This window comes from Helicoverpa zea, chromosome 3, assembly GCF_022581195.2.
Source record: "Helicoverpa zea isolate HzStark_Cry1AcR chromosome 3, ilHelZeax1.1, whole genome shotgun sequence".
Lineage (NCBI taxonomy): Eukaryota > Metazoa > Arthropoda > Insecta > Lepidoptera > Noctuidae > Helicoverpa > Helicoverpa zea.
The window spans coordinates 5,428,849-5,448,726 of NC_061454.1; the positions used below are offsets into that span (position 1 = coordinate 5,428,849).

At 39.0% G+C, this 19,878-nt stretch overlaps 4 protein-coding genes across 8 annotated transcripts in view; 1 reads left to right on the top strand and 3 right to left on the bottom strand.

Moving 5' to 3' along the window:
- LOC124646272 (inactive dipeptidyl peptidase 10) overlaps positions 1-3,238 on the top strand; it is a 123,649-nt gene extending 120,411 nt beyond the window's left edge. For all 3 annotated transcript variants that reach the window (XM_047186391.1, XM_047186390.1, XM_047186392.1), the window contains exons 16-18: positions 59-216; positions 699-904; positions 1,054-3,238. In XM_047186391.1, the coding sequence (XP_047042347.1) occupies positions 59-216; positions 699-904; positions 1,054-1,182 (493 nt within the window). In that variant the 3' untranslated portion in view covers positions 1,183-3,238. The remainder of the gene's footprint in view (positions 1-58; positions 217-698; positions 905-1,053) is intronic.
- Positions 3,239-5,494: 2,256 nt separating this feature from the next.
- LOC124646273 lies at positions 5,495-6,112 on the bottom strand. The gene has a single exon (XM_047186393.1). It carries the CDS (start codon positions 6,072-6,074, stop codon positions 5,547-5,549), a length of 528 nt encoding a protein of 175 aa, XP_047042349.1. The 5' UTR covers positions 6,075-6,112; the 3' UTR covers positions 5,495-5,546.
- A 707-nt stretch (positions 6,113-6,819) lies between these two features.
- LOC124646357 (meiotic recombination protein SPO11) lies at positions 6,820-13,789 on the bottom strand. 3 transcript variants are annotated; one of them, XM_047186481.1, is made up of 10 exons: positions 13,657-13,789; positions 10,233-10,400; positions 9,902-10,122; positions 9,645-9,822; positions 9,414-9,557; positions 9,001-9,194; positions 8,742-8,887; positions 7,893-8,030; positions 7,196-7,367; positions 6,820-6,988 (listed from the first exon to the last, which is right to left on the bottom strand). In XM_047186481.1, exons 3-10 carry the CDS (start codon positions 10,119-10,121, stop codon positions 6,849-6,851), a joined length of 1,332 nt encoding a protein of 443 aa, XP_047042437.1. In that variant the 5' UTR covers position 10,122; positions 10,233-10,400; positions 13,657-13,789; the 3' UTR covers positions 6,820-6,848. The 3 variants fall into 3 exon arrangements, with proteins under 3 accessions (XP_047042437.1, XP_047042438.1, XP_047042439.1); XM_047186482.1 differs by having other exon boundaries at positions 10,229-10,400; XM_047186483.1 differs by lacking the exon at positions 10,233-10,400 and having other exon boundaries at positions 13,657-13,747.
- A 735-nt stretch (positions 13,790-14,524) lies between these two features.
- LOC124646011 lies at positions 14,525-19,553 on the bottom strand. The gene is made up of 2 exons (XM_047186026.1): positions 15,753-19,553; positions 14,525-14,623 (listed from the first exon to the last, which is right to left on the bottom strand). Exons 1-2 carry the CDS (start codon positions 19,479-19,481, stop codon positions 14,597-14,599), a joined length of 3,756 nt encoding a protein of 1,251 aa, XP_047041982.1. The 5' UTR covers positions 19,482-19,553; the 3' UTR covers positions 14,525-14,596.
- Positions 19,554-19,878: the final 325 nt, after the last annotated feature.

Sequence of the window (19,878 nt, forward strand, 5' to 3'; positions counted from 1 at the left end):
TCCAAACATTATCAAGACTTCCTTAATATTTCTTAACCACCACATTTGCCCATTCCAGATATTTATTAGAAACGTTCAAATTCCTGGACGTGACGCGCGTGGCGGTGTGGGGCTGGGGCTACGGCGGCTACGTGACCGCCATGCTGCTGGGCTCTCAGCAGTCTACCCTCAAGTGCGGCATAGCTGTCTCGCCCATCACTGACTGGCTGTACTATAGTGAGTACTGGACGGTTCTTTTTCAATTATATATTTGTAAATTTTCAATTATATATTTGTAAATAGGGTTTTAAAGGTATAATACCAAAAGTTCGATAAATAAGCTACTTAGTTTTTTGGAAGTCGAATGACCACTCACCATGCTTAGTGTAACAAAATGCTGAATTGAGTGACCCAGAACCAGATTTTGAGGCTATGCCTTAAGAACGCTACCTATCCAACTTTCTCTCTCTGGCTTCGAGTTAACAGCGATAAAGAGGTCTTGTAAGCTAACTAGGGCCTTAGGGCAAGCAACAAAAAGGGGACCTAGGTATAAACCTAAGAAGAACGAGGAACAAAATCAAAACTATCCACCACAGACACCCTAGACATCTTTCTTCTTTGGTTCTAAAACTTTAGAGATAGGGGAACCTGGGCACGTGTCCAACACGTTCCCAAAATGTCTGCTCCACCACTATAGGCTCCTACCCCAATCTTCCCAGACGCGGCGTTCACGGAGCGCATCCTGGGCCAGCCGTCAGTGAACTACAAGGGCTACGTGGAGGCGGACGCGTCGCAGCGCGCGCACCACGTGCCGGCGCACGCGCTGTACCTCGTGCACGGGCTCGCCGACCTGTCCGCGCCCTACCCGCACGCGCTGCAGCTCGCCAGGGCGCTCACTGATGCTGGCGTGCTGTTTAGATATCAGGTATTATGTTCATTCTTTAACTGCTCTACCTCGTCCTCCAACTTCCAGTCTAGAGAAGCCCTCAGACGGCCTACCTACGAAGTACCTACCTGTAGTTGTTATATTGACGTATACGTATTTTAATAAAACCTGTGTGTCCTTTTCGGCAGGCGTACGCCGACGAAGGTCACGACCTAAAAGGGGTGATCGAGCACGTGTACCGTTCCATGGAGGACTACCTCCGCGAGTGCCTCTCCCTCGACCCCGAGGACACCAAGCTACCGCCGCCCGACAGATAGGCCTCACTCTCCTATTGTTATCATAATTATGTAAATATGTACATGAGACATAGTGCTTTAATCAAATGTGTTCCCCACGGTCGGCGGCGGACACCGCGCCGCCACTCCGTGCGAAACCTCTTGTGATTAGTATTAAGTACTTATGAAATTTGTTATGATGAATAAAGTTGCATGAATTGGATTACTAAAACACTAGTATTAGTGAAATAATTAGGTTGATTTTATAATAGATAGATACCAGACGACGGGCTACGAAAGTAAGATAACTTCTTCGAATTCAATATTTCCTCATCGAATCCATGATTCAGCTTCAGCACCATTCGGCTAAACTATCGTACTGTGTCTTTTGCTAGCTCCTAAGAGCCTAGATAGGGAATAAATTGTAGACATGGATAAATCTCGATAGATATCAAACACTTTTGTAAGGTGACTACGTACTCGGTACGGTAGACAGCCACAGATCGTCGTCACGACTACAACCCCGAGCTTGTTCTATTAGGCTTTTAATACTATTTTCTACTGCGCCTTTACTATCAAGCTTTTCTATTTTATCTCTTCCTATAGAAGTGTCCACTTGTACTGTACATAATGTTTATATTACACCGTTATGACAAATGTTCAATTTATGTAACGATAGCTGACTGACTGGAATACAAACTCAATTTTGTTACGTGTCGTCGAATCTATAAGTTTCGTGTGATACTTTACATGACCTTCCATTCAGGTGGCTTCTGAAGGTAAAGAACCTCCTTTATATGTGAAGCCAACAAAAGTGATTGAGGCCCACTGAATGAATGGTCACATATCGTACTTCGATAATTATAATTGTTGTTAAACACTTAAACTACGAAATGAGGAGCTTATCATTTAGGGAAAATTTACTAGGCCTTTTGAAATTAATGTTTACGTTACAGATATTTAAAATGTTATGTTTTGTAAAATTATAGCGCTGTTGAAAATACCTCATGCGACAATGTACATATAATAATTCTAATCATATGTAATTTGATAGAATGAAACGCGTTTTATAGTGACTTATAATGTTTAGAAATGAAGTGACCTTGATCATCCCCTAACCTTAGCTGCTTTGGCTCCATCACATCATCATTTCCTAATCTTCCTAGTCGATAAGAGTCGGCCGGAGAGCGCCCCGAGCCAAACTCAGTCCCCAAACTTCGTAGTCAGTGGGCATCACTTCACTGTACCACTCAAAACATTTGAGTAGGTATTAAGCTTGTACAAAATAGTCTATAAATTGAGCTAGAAAATTTGCCTTTCTGATAGATATTTCAGTAACGCAGTCTCTAAGTTGAATCAAGATGTTTGAAGTTGTGATGTCTATGTATGTACATAGAAGACAAGATGGAAGGTAGGGGTGTCGCTCGGCGGTCGTGGCGGCCGCGGCGACACCCATTGTTGTTGATTTCCGTAACTGTGACATAATTAGATAATTCATTGTTGTTGTATAGAGATAATAAACGTTTGCCGATATTGTTAAGTGTTATCGGATACCTGCATAGACGCATATCGTACATTCCATGTTTGTGAAGACTGCCAATTTGGTCTAAATTTTACAATCATTGTACTAATTAAATACCTACGATACGTCGATGAGATTAATTTCAATTGCCGTTATGGTCTTAAGGATGCTGTGATTCTTCTATTGCATAATTGTAACGATAATGGATTAAATTATATTAAATAAATAAATCATAATGTCTGCATCTGACATTGCGTAGGGCCTAGTGAAATCGAATTCGTTGTAATTATTAAAAATAATTATCATAAGGTTAATGTTAATTTAGATATTTTGAGAAATTCTTCCATTATAAAATAAACAATATTGCTTTGTTCTCCAATTATGAAACTAAACATAGACAATATAATACGGGCTACGTGTACATCACACACATATGAGATTTTATAGTTAGATAAAATACGAGAGAGTTCGGAAACCGGGTGCTTTAAATTTTACATCATGTTGTACGTATTGATTTCATTAGCGAATGTTCTCTAGTTGTAGTCGCGAGGCGCTGCGCCGGCGCACCACGGCCGCGGCCCGCGCCTCGCGCTAAGTAAGAATACTTTCCATTTCTCATAAGTTAAATTATGGAATATTCAGCGGATAACACCAATTAAATTCATATTATAGTATTTATAAAAAGAAACGACATACTTACCGGGTTGTTACTAAATTCTAGCACAATGATGGATCTAATCGTTTGCACGCCGCTTCACTCGTGACTTCCTTCCGACGCGTCTAGTCCTTAGTCTTCCAGTACAGCGAAAGCTTCCGTACCTTGTCTTATTCTTGATGCAGGAACGTAGGAACTATGTGATGACTATGTCAATTATTTCACTTTTCCAACTCTGATCAGCTACGTAATTGTTAATTTCTTTTGTCTAATGTCCTTCGATAAAATCTCTAAATAAATTTAGATTTTCGTCCTAGTTTATCCAGATTCAATGGATGTGGTATAAATGTGAATCAGTAATGCTGTGTTCTTAGGATCCCTGCATTGAACGCTATACTGCACTCAACCTACACAGTGAATATTATTGTTAGATAGGTTTGTATGTGATTATCATTTGGGCCACAACAGATGAAACTTACTGAGCAATATAAACGATACATAAAATGATTAGAAACATTTGTCAATTTAGCTAAGCAATATAAAAGAGTACATAACGTTAGGGTAACACAGATGTGTGGGTGGAGTGCAGTTGGGATGCAGCGTAGTGTCCGCCTTGTATCTTTAGAGTGCCGCGGAATGCTCCCTTAGCGGTTAGATTGAAGACGAACGATATTCAATGCAACACTTCAAAATAGTGATCTCTTATACTTCGGCCGTTCAGAGAATGCGTTCCTGACACCTATCAGTTAGTCACGACTAGTGATGGGCACAACATAACACTGAGTTCGTTACCGTTCCTTCAAAATGAACCGCCGCATTATTTTAAGATTATTTTCGTTTTAAATTGGCGGAATCATTTGTTTTATATTTTAGTTATTTAAGTGGAAACCAAAAAAAGGTAATATTCATATAATAAAATTGTTTTATTTATTCTTTGTTACAAGTACATTGAATTGAATGTGCGAACAGAATATTAATCAGACTCCGATTTGCTTGAGGAGGTGGTGTCTTCATCATCATCTTCGCCTACATGTATAATTATATTATTATCAATAACAGAATCAATCCTGATATCTCGGTCTAACAAAAGCCGGGTAATCAAATAAAAACAGATCGAAAACACTTGAAAAACGTGGTCTATGCGCACGAAACGACAACGGACGACTGTTTTAGCGTCACAAAATGGCGGCCCATAACGCCATTTGGGGTTACCATTTTTAATCTAAGTATAAAAATGCGGTTTGGTCATAGTTTTATTTTTATATTTCATAAACGTTATAATTAAGTCTTATAGTCCATTATTTTCCAATTCTTAAAAAGAAAATCAAAACGTATTATTTTATATTATAACTGTATAAGAACAGATTACGATACTTGCCTGTTATTTTTAGCACAGCACTACAAAATATAAACCGCTGACATAACCTTGTAATAGCGCAGTATAGATTTAGAAAAATATTGTTTACCAAGTTATTTGACACTCAGTTTGGCACAAAATTATAACATTCATTGATTATTGATATAATAATGTTGTTTTAATGCTCCTCAATTGTTAAAACGGTAAACAACCAGCAAAAATATTTTTATCGTAACTGCAACGCCATTGCAAAGTTACGTCGTCAGTTCAATCGCGACGTGTCAGGAACGCATTCTCTGAATGGCCGAACTATAGTAAACAATGGTAGAGAACAGAGTAAATAAAAAGTGAACAGAGTAATAAAACGTGAACTATAGTTTGAATTCCAGTAACGCCTACATCTTATCCACATAAGAAGTAAGAAAGAATTACACCAAATTAAAAAACGTCGTGTAAAATGTAGACCTGATTAAAGGCTGCCTGAAAACCTGAAATTGTGAGTTGTATGTATTAATTATGCCGTGGTAATTCAAAAACGTTTAGTGAATAACGTGGAGCGAGATCAAGAGGTAAAATTACATATAATCCATTTATAATGAGATTTTGAAGTGTTGTATTCAGTACTGCGCCGTTCGATGGCCCTAGAAAATCATCTAAAAATCTACGTTATTGTTAATCAGTGTTATAAATCTTATCGTCTCGTTTAAGAGTTACAGTGTTGTATAGATTGGTACGTTTAATTTGTAAAAATTCTGAGATTATTCTGTTATTATTGTAAAGTTTCTTTGAATAAATAAAATTTTGAAATTTACATAATCGTTCATATGGCAGTTTTATTTGGAGCTATAGAGTGTGGATTAGTCGCACTGTACCTACTTCTCGGGTATGTCGAGATGCAGGCTGCTGGGCGCGGCGTCGCGGAAGCCGCGCGCCCACATGTCCACGCTGCGGAAGTAGCGCTCGAGGTGCTCGTCCTTCACGTTGAGGTCGGCGGGGCTCAGGCGAGCGCTGCATGTGTTGCCGCTCACGGCGCCGTCCGAGTTGCAGTTGGAGCGCGACACGTTGCGCATCAGCTCGTAGTGCGAGAAGTTCATCGACATCAGCGACGCGTTCTCCGCGCCCGGGCTGAAGTTCGAGCTTGTACACATGTCCATGAACATTTCCGTTGCCCCCTGCGCCCCGGGGTTCAACAACGCTCTACTCGTAGTGTACTCCCCGTTTACTAACTTGCTCTTTTTCAACCTTCCCAATGCTAAGTCCAAAGACCTGACAGCTTCGTTCACGTTGAATGACTTACGTTTCGCCGGTTCACTCTTGAGTCTCATAGGCGGTGCATTATTATATGATCTGGCCTTGTTAATAAACTTCTTGTCGTTAGCTGGGTCGCCATTATTTTCCATGGCTAATAACGCAGTAATTTAGTATTGACATTGCATTTTATTCGCTACATAATATGGAACCTCGCCTATACCATCACATTTTTCGCGAGCTGTCTAGTGAACTGTCCGCTTTGACAATTAATTTCGTGTCATTGGTTTGTTTTTGGGAGGTGTTCAGTGACAATGAAATTTGAATGTTATCTAAAAAGGTTAGTTCCTATTATTTCTAAATAAAGTATTGTTATGTAAGACTAGATGGCGTTACGAATATTTCTGTGAGCGCCATCTGTCCTCAAAAGTTAACAATAGGTACATGTCACGACTGCTACCTACTTGCACCCCTATGACAATATGAACGGGTGGCATCGTCGTGCGTCCCCCTCTTGAACATTGCTGTGCTCGATAAAAGGTGGCGTTGCAGTTAAAGTATGTAAGTACCTACTGGTAAATTCTTATAATCTGTAAAGTTTTGTTAGAGCGAGGAAGTTTCTTGAAATATTTACAAAAAAATAAGTATTCTATATTTTGCAGCAATAGATGACCGACTCTTTAAATTAAAACTATTTGGGTACTAGTATAATCTGTGGTAGGTACTAGGAAAAGATTTGCAACAAGGTTGTAATAGATGGCGTTGCTTGTAGTAGCTCTCGTGTATGTTCATCGTTCGAGACAATGACTTTACGGGGGACGTACGAAAACTGGTTTATACGGTTGATGAGTAGGAACTACAATATACCATCTCCCAGATAATTTAAAAGGCAATGAAAACTATCGAAAGTTTATTACTGAAGTGTCTTATCCTAAGTAATCATTTTGTATAATTTTAGCAGGAAGATAAGCGTCGCAAAGCGCAGCAGTGGTAGGTGCTAGAGCTTCTATTTCTGCTTTTGTACCGCTAGATAACATAGCTGTTAACTCTTCTTTTATGCGGATTCCTGGAATAGTTTACACAAAGTAAAGATTCCGTAAGTTAGGACATAGAATACAAAACTGATTTTTAGTTCCCTATCCAATTTTTTATCAGCAAAATCTACTATTTGGAAAAAGATATAAAGATTCTAAGTTCGAATGCAGCAATTCTTAGATTTAGCTAATGAACCAAAGGCAATTTGACAGAAGCCTATATTAAATCCAGAACTTACCAACTGGAGTATCCAAATACTGTCTTTTAAGAAGATTAACAAGTTTCCTTTTATCCAAGTCAGTGAGAGGCAATCGCGCTTCAGTAGGAGCTAAGGTCATCACGTCACTGTGTCGAGCTCCTAACATCACTAGAGAACCACAAGCTAGTGATGATGATAGGTGAGATTGGGCCTGGAGATGAGAATAGGTCTTCATTATGAAGAAGATTGGACAGGTCTTCATTGAGGGCTGATGTTATAAGTACCTAATTACATTACAAAACACATATGTACTTATCCCAAGTTTAAGGAGGGTTAATATTATTTTGCGGCACATGGCCCGGTTGTTCGAAGCTCAGTTACGTCAAGGTTTGGGTTAAATTCTGTAACTAGAATTTAAAGTAAAATTAACAGGGTTTAAATTCAAAAAGCGTTGTTGAAATACCAGTTAGTTTAACGAACTTAAAAATTTCATAATAAAAACGTCTTTACCGTGGTCGAAATTGACATCGGTCAAATTTTAACTTTAACTTTACCGTGACGTACGAATGACCGGGCCAAATGTTTTGTTAAACTTGCAATTTGAAAACAACTTACTTTTGCGAATGCCCTCCATATTTGGAAGAACTACAAAACTGTCACTAGATCAGTTCCAGGTTCGTGAATTCAAATTGATAAAGAAACGTGATAAAACTAGATTATTGAATATAGAACTTACCAATGAGCCATATTTGTATGTGAGGAATATTTCATATCCGTGTGGATCAGCGTCTACCAGCGCAAGCGCACGCAGCCGCAGTTCAGAACACAAACGACAAAGTAGTTGACGAGTGCATACGTCTGGATAGCCTTTACCCTGGAAATATGAATAAGAAGAAAGTAATCATTCTGACATCGTACCGTGAATACACAAATGGGTTGATTTCGAACTAATTTGATGAAACATCACATTTATGATTACTTTTCTTTTTAAATGAACAGGACACAATTGTCTACAAAAGTGGAAACAAAAGTGAAAATATTCGCCACCTACCTATCGGAGTACCTGTTAGAGATATAACTTCAAACTACATATACAACATTTAACAATTTTAGCAAACGGAACATTTACAATGTATTTCCAATGTCTAATTGTACTGCCTACCCTACAGTATCAGCTGTAGTTATTATAAATCGAGTTAGTTTAGTGTCAACGAGAGTATAATCGCAAGATTACAGCAAATCATTGCCGTCGGCAATACAGCAGGTTTGCTTGTTACACAAATATAGGGTTATTACATGATGCTAAGCATGGTGTGTGTTGAATACATTAGAGCGAAATACTATAGCATTGAAGAGCTATACTTTGATGTAGACTCCGAGTCTAGTTCTTACTTGATTAATACCTTAACCATGTTGAGGTTACCAAAGTATGAAGTTGAATTACGATCTGCCTAGGAAATATTATTTGTGGGTTTTTGATACATGGTCATTGGACGTATTTACAAACATTAAAGTCTCCATTGTTATAAAAGAAGTATAGGAACCAAAATAATTAAGTAACAGGAAATATGATTCTCAATATTACCGTCATAATAATTACGGGTCCCAATCTGAGCAGTGCACCTTCATCTAGGAGCTTTTGAAAGATAGCATCTTTTTCCACCACCAGGATATACTTAGCAGTAGACTGGAACTCTTTGATTCCAATGATATCTTGGGGTATGATAACACCTAAGATACGTCAAAATATACAGAAATGAAGAGGATCTAAGTTTTTAAGAAAATTATAAAAATCAATCTGCCGAGCTTTTCAAAATAGCAAAGATTTTAAGATGACCACTTACCACCAGACGCCATACAATCAATAACAGTTCCATCCCTATGGTGCATTGTTAGTGGTCCAGCTATCAGACCCTTAGCCGTGGCCACGATGCCTAAAGTCCAGGGAGGAGTCTCCAGCAAGCAGCAGACATCTCTCACGGCAACGTCCAAATTAGCTTGGTTACGAAGTCTCATCACATTTTGGTAAAACAACTCCCTGAGAATACGGCAAAAGACGACTTAAATTAGCAACGTTATGAAATCTTAAATCTTCTTAAACGAAATGAAAGTATCTATATTAGATGTGATGTACTGCACCTATAAACACAACAGTACTTTCGATGATTCGGATGTTCCGTAATGTATTATTACAAAATATTTGCAAAAAATACTGTTCTTTATCTAAAGCTTGTTCTAAATTGCTACTGCTACTTACCGTCTAGTAACAGTCAAATTCTTGGAAAGTAATTCATGCACTTTGGTTAACACGAAAACTATTCTATTAAATCTTGTTTTATCTTGGCTACTGGAATAACAAAGTGTCGTCTTCTTTGCTTCATTAAACGATTTTAAAGTTACCCTGAAAAAAACACGAAAATATTTTTTTTACCGTTTACCCTACGTAAACGATTGGTTCATGTTGGTGTTAGTGTTGCCATATTGTTACCTATCTAAATCGTAAATGCAATTGCTCCAAAGCTTTTGGTTCCTTATAACAAGTTTAGGAGTATCTCCGCTTTCAGCACATTTGTTGATATCATTCAGAATGTCTTCCACTTTTTGGAGGAGTGATTTTCTGGCGTCATTTGTTTCCTTTAGAATTACGTATGAAGGCTTGGAGGCAGCTGCAAAGGAAAAACAGTTTACATAACCGACACTAGAAAATAAATTACCATATACACAGAGCACACCGTCGCATTTCACCTTTATCATTTCTGGATCCCTTTAAAAGTTGCTGGACTTCACTAAACTCTAGTTTACGTTCAGGAAGCACAGTCACACCAGAATTACCCAGCAATATTTTTTGATTATTGCAAAGTGTATCTATTGCAGCGGCTAACTTCGGATCTTGTTTGAATGCAGTTTCTGTATTCAACGGCAAATCCTTGGTGAATGCCAACAGCTCTTTATTCATTAAGTCCATCCTAAAAAATGACGTCCCAAACTACCATTGAGTACAACAATAATTGACAAACAAACCGATGGATCCTATTAATGTAAGCCACCGGTAAAAGTGATGATGATCCCTACCTACCTAGTGGCGAGATGTTTATCAACCGCAAACAATAACAGCGTCACAAAACGATGCTCGTAAAAGGGCCACGAGACAATAGGGCAGCTCCTCGAGTGTTTTTATAGCGAAGTCGAGCGAACAAGCGAACGGGACGAAATCATCGTCGGTGGCGCATCCGACTTGCGCTCACTGAAAAAAATGACACAATAGATTTAATCGAGAGATAGTCGAGGCAGGCGTCTCGAGGAGCAGATGACATGCCGTGACGACCTCACAAAGGGCGTGAAATGACGTCATAATAGCCTCGAATTATCGCCCCCTCTTGTCTCAGGGCAAATATTTAACAGCAGTCTCGTTTTTGTCCTCCTTCTTCGGCAGGAGATCATAAATAACAGGGTTACGGCAGACAAATGATGCGGACCGTTACCGCAGCGCTTTGTTACACGGTGACATATTGCAATGACCTGATGTTTATGTCTTATTATGGATTCAGAGGAGAGTTATAGTCAGAAGAATTCTTGGGAAGTGGCAACTTAGTTGTGAGACACTTTCAATGGTGCACCTGATGAATGAGATAGGAGGTATCTATCGTTTAAGTTGATATACTTTTATTGATTCATATTCGAATTCAGTAATGTACTTATCTATTTAATTCCTGCGATTACATCGCTTGAGAATATAACACACTCTCATATCCTTAAAAGCTTTTAAAATTACACATAATAATCAGGTAACATTAAATTTTCGTAAAGCACTCAAGAGCGCCCTAGGCTTCTCCTTAGCCATTTTAATTAGGTACTCGAGGTGTGAGAAAGTAACTACTAAAAACATTTCCCATTGGCTCCCCAAGGCGCGTCGATAGCATCAGCGGGTGACAGCCCGCACAAATACCATACAAATTGCTCGATAGCTCCTTCAAATTGATTGTTGCAATTATTCGGCGAACCCTTTCGCGACCACGGGGAGGTGAGAACGCACTTATCTATCAGCGCGATCGCTAGACAAGCGACCCAACTCTTTGACAACGGTGTGAAGTAACAGCCACTGATCCACAGTTGGTTCTCGGGAGGTCGCCAGTTGCTTGCCATTCTTTTATAAGATCTTTCTGTTTGATATAATGCTGATAAGAATTCTTTTCTTATTGTGATTTACAGTTTACGCGCAAGTGTTTAACGATATTTTTTATCGGCACAATCTTTGCAGCTTTAGGGTTTAATTAATAGGCATATAAATTATTGACTTTATACCATTACATCTCAATAGAAAATATGTAAAGAGCATTTAAAATTTTATGTACTATGTATCTCATGCAATTTTGATCTGCAAAAAAATATGTTTTAATATTACAAACTTCCCACAAAACGACCTCTAGAGTGGTCATCGGAGCGGCAGTAAAGGCAGCAGTTATAAAAATAGGAAACATTGTCGTTTCATTGTCCTGGCACGAGTGGCCGACGCCGGTAGCCACGGGGCGCCTGCCCACAATGGACCACCATCGCGGTATCTCCATCGCCTATAAGTTTCGCCTAATTGACTGCTCAAACGCTATTTTAATACTTTGTTATTGAATGCCGATTTGTGTATTGGGATCATATGATCGGAAGCTGGTTTATAACGATGGAGATCTTATCAGATGAAAGAACTTTACCTATATGGTGGCTTCCAGCAAGGAGCGTGAGTTTGAAACTGATCGTGAGTTGTGATTGTGGAATATTTGAAGAATCCTACTATAATATGTATAATGTAAATGTTAAAATTATTGATAAATTAAAACAAATAAATAATTAAATTAAAATTAATTAATTTTAATTTATTTTGTTTATTAGTGGCGTGCACTTGGAGAGGCCTATGTCCAGCAGTGGACTGCGATAGGCTGATGATGATGATGATGATGATGAAATAATTAAATTGTACCTGGTTGTTTATGAGCTTCAAATACTATATGCGAACCAGATTTTAAATCGGCAACAAATAGCCAGTAGCATGAATACCCACATTCCCACACGCGATCTCGGGGTACCGCAACAGTTTCTCATACCATGGAGTGGCTACTTATGCATTGTGCTCGAAACAAAGCTTACAATGCTCACAATTGCTCATAAGTTATAGAAATACGTCTGTACTCTATGGTCTCCATGGTATTCGCAAAGGAGGTTATAAAACTAGGGGCCTATTTAATTCATTGTTAATTATTTGGCCTGTAAGTGATCGGCGTATGATTTCGTTGTTCAATAATGGTGGTCTTGTTTCTTTGTGATACTATTATTTGTTTCAAATCGTCGAGCAATATTATAAAACGTAGTGTTTACTTCAGTACCCAATGCTCTGTTCATTCGAGCTTCCTTACGAAAATTACAATTACATAAAAAACAAAAGTAATTTGTATGATTGTCACGGCTTTACCGGCAAGTACCTAGACATAAATCAGGCATTAAATTAAGCAAATGTGTAAGTACTGCACAAATCCTTTAGCAACCTATTGGCAAACTATCGGAAGCCAACAATTTCCTAATCAAAACTTTGAAGTGTTTAAAACCATGGTCTAATAACGGCATCCCCAAGCTGTACTCGGCAGTGAAGTGGCGTCCCGTCGCGCTCCAATATTGTCGGGGCTGTTCCGTTCCCACCCCACTCGTCTCCGCACGACATTTACATACGACAAAGCGACTGTCACACATTCAAACTGTATAATTACGATACATTAGATTTATAGCCCAAAAACAATAGCCCTTAAGTACTCCCAACCCTTTTATTAAACAAACATCGCAGCGACGAAACGCTCAGCTCATTTAGGGTAATTAATACAATAGTTCTCATAATCCCCAGCAATTAAAACGCTTTTATAATTCAATCTTGAAAAAAATTAACAATGATGTGACATTTATTTATCTGTTTGTTTTTATATCGGTTAGCGTTCCGGACTCATTTTCCCATCATTATTTTGATTTAGAAAATAATACTTAACGTATTGTCTAAACAATCATTAATAACTTCTGATCTGTAAAGAAAACATTTAAAAAAAACTTGCATTGATGTAGAAATCGATAGCTGTTTATAAAAACACTGATCTAATTACACTACATGGCTACTCGTAAATCGCATTATCCCATGTTTAGCGGCAACCAACATAAAAATATTCAATAATGGCCAGCCTGCAACCAGAACTACATAACGTTGTCATTGTATAAGGAAAAAGTCTAAATTATTACTTTTAAATTCTAATGCGTTCGAGATTCTGCGTGTGGCAATAGAAGTCGCAAGCAGGTGACGCCACACCTGCGTTCCCAGGCTACTACTAACTAAATCTAGACTTTTCTACATCCTAGTTCAATACACTGCACAGTGTATACTAATAAATGATTATGAGGAACAAACTAGTTTTAACTTGCGCTAACTACATTCAAGATTTGTAATACACTGCAAAATAGATAAACTTGTCACTCACAGCGATATTTTAAAACCACACGTTTGCTAATTGAAACGCATTAAGTTATCACAATTATTTTTTTAAACGCCATTAAGAAAATTAATTTAATAATAGAATCAAAGGAATAAAATCATAACCAATCACCGCACAATTTGGCGGCACGACACCACGTAATAAATTCGAATTGAAAAAAAAACGTGATGACACCATAAACTAAATTAAATTGACCTTATCACTCATATTCTCGATAAACTTCTTGAAAAAAAAAAATATGCAATGCCATAAATATTTTCAATTAAAAATAATAAATTCTATTTTTAAAATAGGAACAGATCATGCAGAAAGGAATGTTATATCTTTAGAGGATATACTGGTGCCAATCAAAGTCCCGAATGTTTCAAATATACATTTAATTAAAACACGAGATGTTACACGTACAATGTGTCAAGGGCAAGTGCCCGATGACATTTCATTTTGTATGAGAATAAACAAACGCCTACACAGAACATTGATGCTACGACCGAGCGCAACTAGCTGCTATTAACTTTCTTGAAGGCGTTCTGCGCCTGAACATACTCCCGGCCATTGAAAGCTTGCTTTCAATAACCCTTTAGTTCCTCCGCGGTGGGTAGCCTGCAGAGCCGTACTAGCGAGCGCCGCACGTTGCCCCTGTTGGTGAGAATGTCTGCTACTCGGGAAATTCCATCAGGGCCGGATATGAGTCGTGTAACTCGGCCGAGTCTCCAGGCAAGTGGCGATGCGTTGTCGTCAGCCAAGAGTACCATGTCTCCGATATCGATCTTTGATGAGCTCGCCTTCCATTTAGTCCTCTGCTGCAATTCAGACAGATACTCCCGCTGCCATCTCTTCCAAAAATGACGGTGCGTCCTTTCCAGCCGTTCATAGCGTCGTAGCTGGCTTTCCTTGACATCCTCCAGTGTTGGTGTTGGCAGAGCAGTCAACGGTCTTCCAATAATGAAGTGCCCTGGCGAGAGAGGGAGGAGGTCATTAGGATTGGAAGAGAGAGGACACAAGGGGCGGCTGTTGAGAATAGCCTCCACTTGTGCAAACAAAGTTGAAATCTCTTCAAATGTGAAGTGACTGTCGCCTATAACGCGTCTTATAAAATACTTCGCCGATTTGACACCGGCTTCCCATATGCCACCGAAATGAGGAGTGTAAGCCGGGATGAATTTAAATTTAATTGACTGCTGACTTGCAAAATGATACAAAGGCTCCTGGATTTCCGCTAAGAATGATCCTATTTCTTTCGCGGCGGCCACAAAGTTGGCTCCGTTATCGCTGAATATTTCAGCTGGTTTGCCCCGACGACCAATAAACCGTCGAAGTGTCATTATGAATGCATCCTTTGACAAATCGCTGACAGCTTCCAGGTGAATACACTTGTACCGTAAACATACAAAAAGACACAAATAACATTTAATTACGCGACTACCGCGTCCCTTACGATTTACAATATAAAAAGGTCCAGCAAAGTCTAGGCCAACGGATAAAAAAGGATAATCAGGCGTGATGCGTTGAGATGGCAGATTACCCATCTTGGGTTGCAACGTTATGCCGCGTAGCCGCCTGCATCGTGCGCAATTGTTAACGGTGCGCCTTGCAAGGTTCCTACCATTAATAGGCCACACTGTTTCACGCACAACAGCCAACAATAACTGTGGTCCCGCATGCATGTGATTTAGGTGTTCCCTTTTAAAGTATAACTTAGTTAATCTATGAGATGCGTGAAGTAAAATGGGGTGCTTCTTTTCAAACGACTGCGCCGACGCATCGAGTCGACCACCAACCCGAATAAGTTTGCATTCATCTAAAAAAGGTGACAACGATAGTAACTTACTATTATTATTTAAAGGCTTGTCTTTCAATAACAAGTCGTACTCATTAGTAAATAACTGAACCTGAGCGATAACGCATAATGAATAGAATGACTCACGCAACTCTTTAACGGACAACACACCTAAGCGTTTCTTATCTTTATTTTTAAGATTAAATAAAAATCTACGTATATAAGCGAATACTCGCTGTAACTTTGTGAAACTTGAATATTTATCAAAATCAATTATTGATTCACTAATTATTGCCGAGTGTACCTTCAATTCCGGTAGAATGTCTGGCTCATTGGCGTTTAACTTAGGCCATTCGGACTCATTTAGGAGTAGAAAGCTAGGCCCCGTCCACCACAGTGCCATTGATGTAAATGGTTTTGCGTCCACACCCCTTGAAATTAAGTCAGCCGGGTTAGACTGCGTTGGAACATATCGCCACGCTGAAGACGACGTTAACTCCCTTATTTCTGTGACGCGGTTAGCTACATACACCTTTAGCTTACTGGCGTCGCAGCGCATCCAGCACAATACCACAGATGAGTCACACCAGTGCACCAGTTTAGCGGGTTTACGCCGAAGTGAATCGAGTACTGCTCGTGTTAGTTTAGCGGCGAGTAAGGCTGCACAGAGTTCGAGGCGCGGTATTGTAGTGGGTTTTAATGGCGCCACTTTCGACTTTGCACACAGCAATCTGACGGTGACGTCACCGTTCATATTTATGCACCGCATATAAATGCATGCTCCGTACGCGTGTTTTGAAGCGTCGCTAAACGAATGTAGCTCAATACATTGTGGAGATTCACCCAAAACTAACCTAGGCACTTGTAAATTGGACAAATATTTTATGCTTTCGGAAAACTTATTCCAGTCGTTTTTTATCGCATCCGGGACCGGCTGATCCCAATCTAACTTTAGTTGCCAAAGGTTTTGCAGCATTATTTTAGGTTTTACCACGACCGGACTTAATATGCCTAATGGGTCAAATATTTTAAAAGCGTTTGACATGATTAGTCGTTTTGTTATAGTTTGACTATCATCACTTGAAAAACCCTTTATAGGAAAATGTAACACATCACTAGAAGGTGTCCAGCCCAACCCTAGGGTGCTTATGGATTCGCTAAAAAGTAACTTATCTTGTTCATTTACAATAACATTATTAAAGATAGAGGAATTATTTGTTTTAAATTTTCTTAAATGAAAACAAGCTGATTGTAAAGCTTGAGTTACAGACCTATGAATGTACACTAACTCCTGGGCGTCATCGGATCCAGTTATGAGGTCATCTACGTAGAAGTCCCGTTGGATGATGTCCTTTATACGCACATCGTCCTGCTGCTGACCAATCTGCCATAAACAGCGAGTACTCAAATAACTTGCACTGGCCGTTCCATAGGTTACGGTATTGAGCTCCAGAGTCTTGATGGGTTCAGATTCTGTTTCTCTCCATAAAATACGCTGCAGGTGTCTGTCATCCTCATGCAGCAGTACCTGGCGAAACATTTTTTCTACATCGCCCGTGAGTAGGTATTTATACTGTCTAGAACGTATCAGTATGGAAAATAGATTATCCTGCACGTTGGGACCTACCATCAATATGTCATTTAGTGAATAGCCGGAAGATGACGGTGCTGAACCATCGAATACCACCCGAAGCTTGGTGGTTTCGCTTTCTTGTTTCAGAACCGCGTGATGACAAAGATAATAACTCGAAGTTAATGCACAATTAACGTCTACCACTGATAAATGACCCAAATCCGCATATTCTTTTAAAAAATTAGCGTATTCTGATTTTAACGTGGGATTTCGTCCTAACCTCTTTTCCAAATTTAAAAAACGTTTTTTAGCTAACTTGTATGTATCGCCCAAGCAGTCTGCGCTATCTTTAAGTGGCAACTTCACACAAAATCTGCCTGTATTAGTTCTCGTTGTGTGAGCGAGAAAATGTCTTTCACATTCGTTTTCATTTATTATTGGTTTGGCAGGTATTTCTTCCAGCTCCCAGAATTTTGTTAAAAGCTTGTCAACACTATCATTATCCTTATAAATTACACTATGATTACAGTGTACCCTTTTGTCAGGTGTCACTGCTTGAATGGGACCGGACACTATCCAACCTAATTGCGAACTTCTCAGCTTTGGATTATTGATTCCTAATGAGATTTGTTCGTTTCCTAAAATATCCCAAAATAAATCAGCACCTATCAATATATCTATACAGGCTGGCTTATAAAACATGGGGTCAGCTAACGAAATATTATCAGGTAGCTGCAATAAGCTGATGTCGATGGGAAACTTTGGTAATCGCCCTGTCAGCTCCTTTAGAACCAAACATGAACAAGAAATATTAAATGAACTATTGATTGACTGTAGTTTAATATTACAGCTTTCATTAACCTTGTTGTTTGGCGTGTTTCCTATGCCAATGACCTTTAGAGTGTCAATGGGAAAAGATTTTAATGCTAATCTGACCTTAAGGGATTCAGTAATAAATGATGATTGACTACCGCAGTCTAAAAGCGCACGAACCTTGATCTTTTGCCCATCAAGTGGATTCAATGCCTCGACTACGGCAGTTGATAATATAATTTGATTAGTATTTTTGTTACAATAAGCGGATACAACCTCCCCCTGCTCCTCGACGGAGACGAGCTGACCTACTAACACTGGCGGCCGATGCAGCAAGCTGTTATGTTTCTCAGTGCAACCCGGTTCCTGGCAACTTCTTAAGCGACAGTCATTGACAGAGTGACCCTGTCTTAAACAATTCGTACATAGTTTGTACTTTAAGACATCGTTCATTCTTTCGTCAATACTTTTAGCCTTGAATGTTGGGCAGTCATAAATTCTATGACGTTGATCACAAATTATGCATGAAAATCCAGGCTGTGCCTTGTTTTTATTATGGCTAGTGGTTGCAAACGATTTAACTACGCTATTCGAATTATGTCTTTGATTATATTTGTGAAAATGATGAATTTGATTATTATTATTTGTAGTTGACCGCTGCAGATTGCTAGGCACTCTAGGAACACCAACGTTATCACTATGATTGTTATTACGACTTGTAGACTCAAGCACATTAGCACGGTCCGTAATAAATTTAAAAAACTGCTCTAAAGTCGGGGAGTCGTTCACCATAGTGCTACGATACTCCTCCCACTTGAGCAATGTTTGATTATCCAACTTACCCGAGACCATATATATAACTAAAACATCCCAATTATCAGTTGACTGTCCAAGACTGGCAAGAGCACGCAAATTTTTTGTAATATGATCAACCAAATACCTTAACGATTTTTCTGATTCACGTGGAAGCTGTTTTAAATGTACTAGTGAACTCAAATGGTGATTAATTAATATTCTATTGTTATTGTAGCGGCTACAGAGTAGTTTCCAAGCTTCACCATAATTTTTTGCCGAAACTTCAAAATTAGAAACGATTCTGGCTGCGTCACCTTGCAAATATGAATTTAGATAGTGAAATTTATTTATTTCAGGGATGCGCTCATTATTATGAATTAAACTTTCGAATGTATCTCTAAACTCTAACCAGCGGAAATATTCACCGTTAAATTTTGTGATTTGAATTTGAGGAAGCTTAAATTCTACATTGCGATGATGTTCGTCGTTACAACATGAAGCATTGTGAACGGAGCTACGCCTATTATCGCTTTCTTTTTTGCTCGAAAGTATGTCTAACAAGTTTTTAGCAGTGGCTATATTAATAACTATATCCTGCTCCATGCGATCACGTTCATCAATTTCCGCCGCAATATTCTCAGGATTTAAAACATCTATCTCACTCTGCAAGTCATCAACCCTAACAGACAAAGCCTCAAACTTGGCTAGCTTCAATCTTAATTCCGTTAATTGAATATCATTTAGTTCAGTTTCTTTGGAAATATTACTTAAATAATTTTTAAACTTTGTAATCTGTCCTTTGGCGGACGCTCGTTTAGTAACTAATTCTTTATAACGCTTGTTTTCAGACATTGTGAATCACCACTATGAAATTAACTTTAAACTTGGAAGTATTAAAACAATATAAATGAAAGAAAATGAATGGGCTCACGCTCCTCGTCTCGGTGTCACCTGCCGTACGGGAAGCCGGTCTGCGTCGCGCGCACAATCAGCTGATTGCTGCTCGCGCTGGTATGAACTCGCTCGACTAAGCCCCGAATGATCGGAGAATACTTGTCGCAAGCACGGCGTTATTTAACCTGAAATAGTCGGCAATACGCACTAAGACTGGGCTACAATACTATTGAATAGCTCCCACTAGGTGAAAAGAATAAAAACAAAACAAAACTACAACAAATGCACAAATAAATGAATAGATCTATCTTAGATAGATATTATCCGTAATATTGACCTTATTTGAATTGCTAAT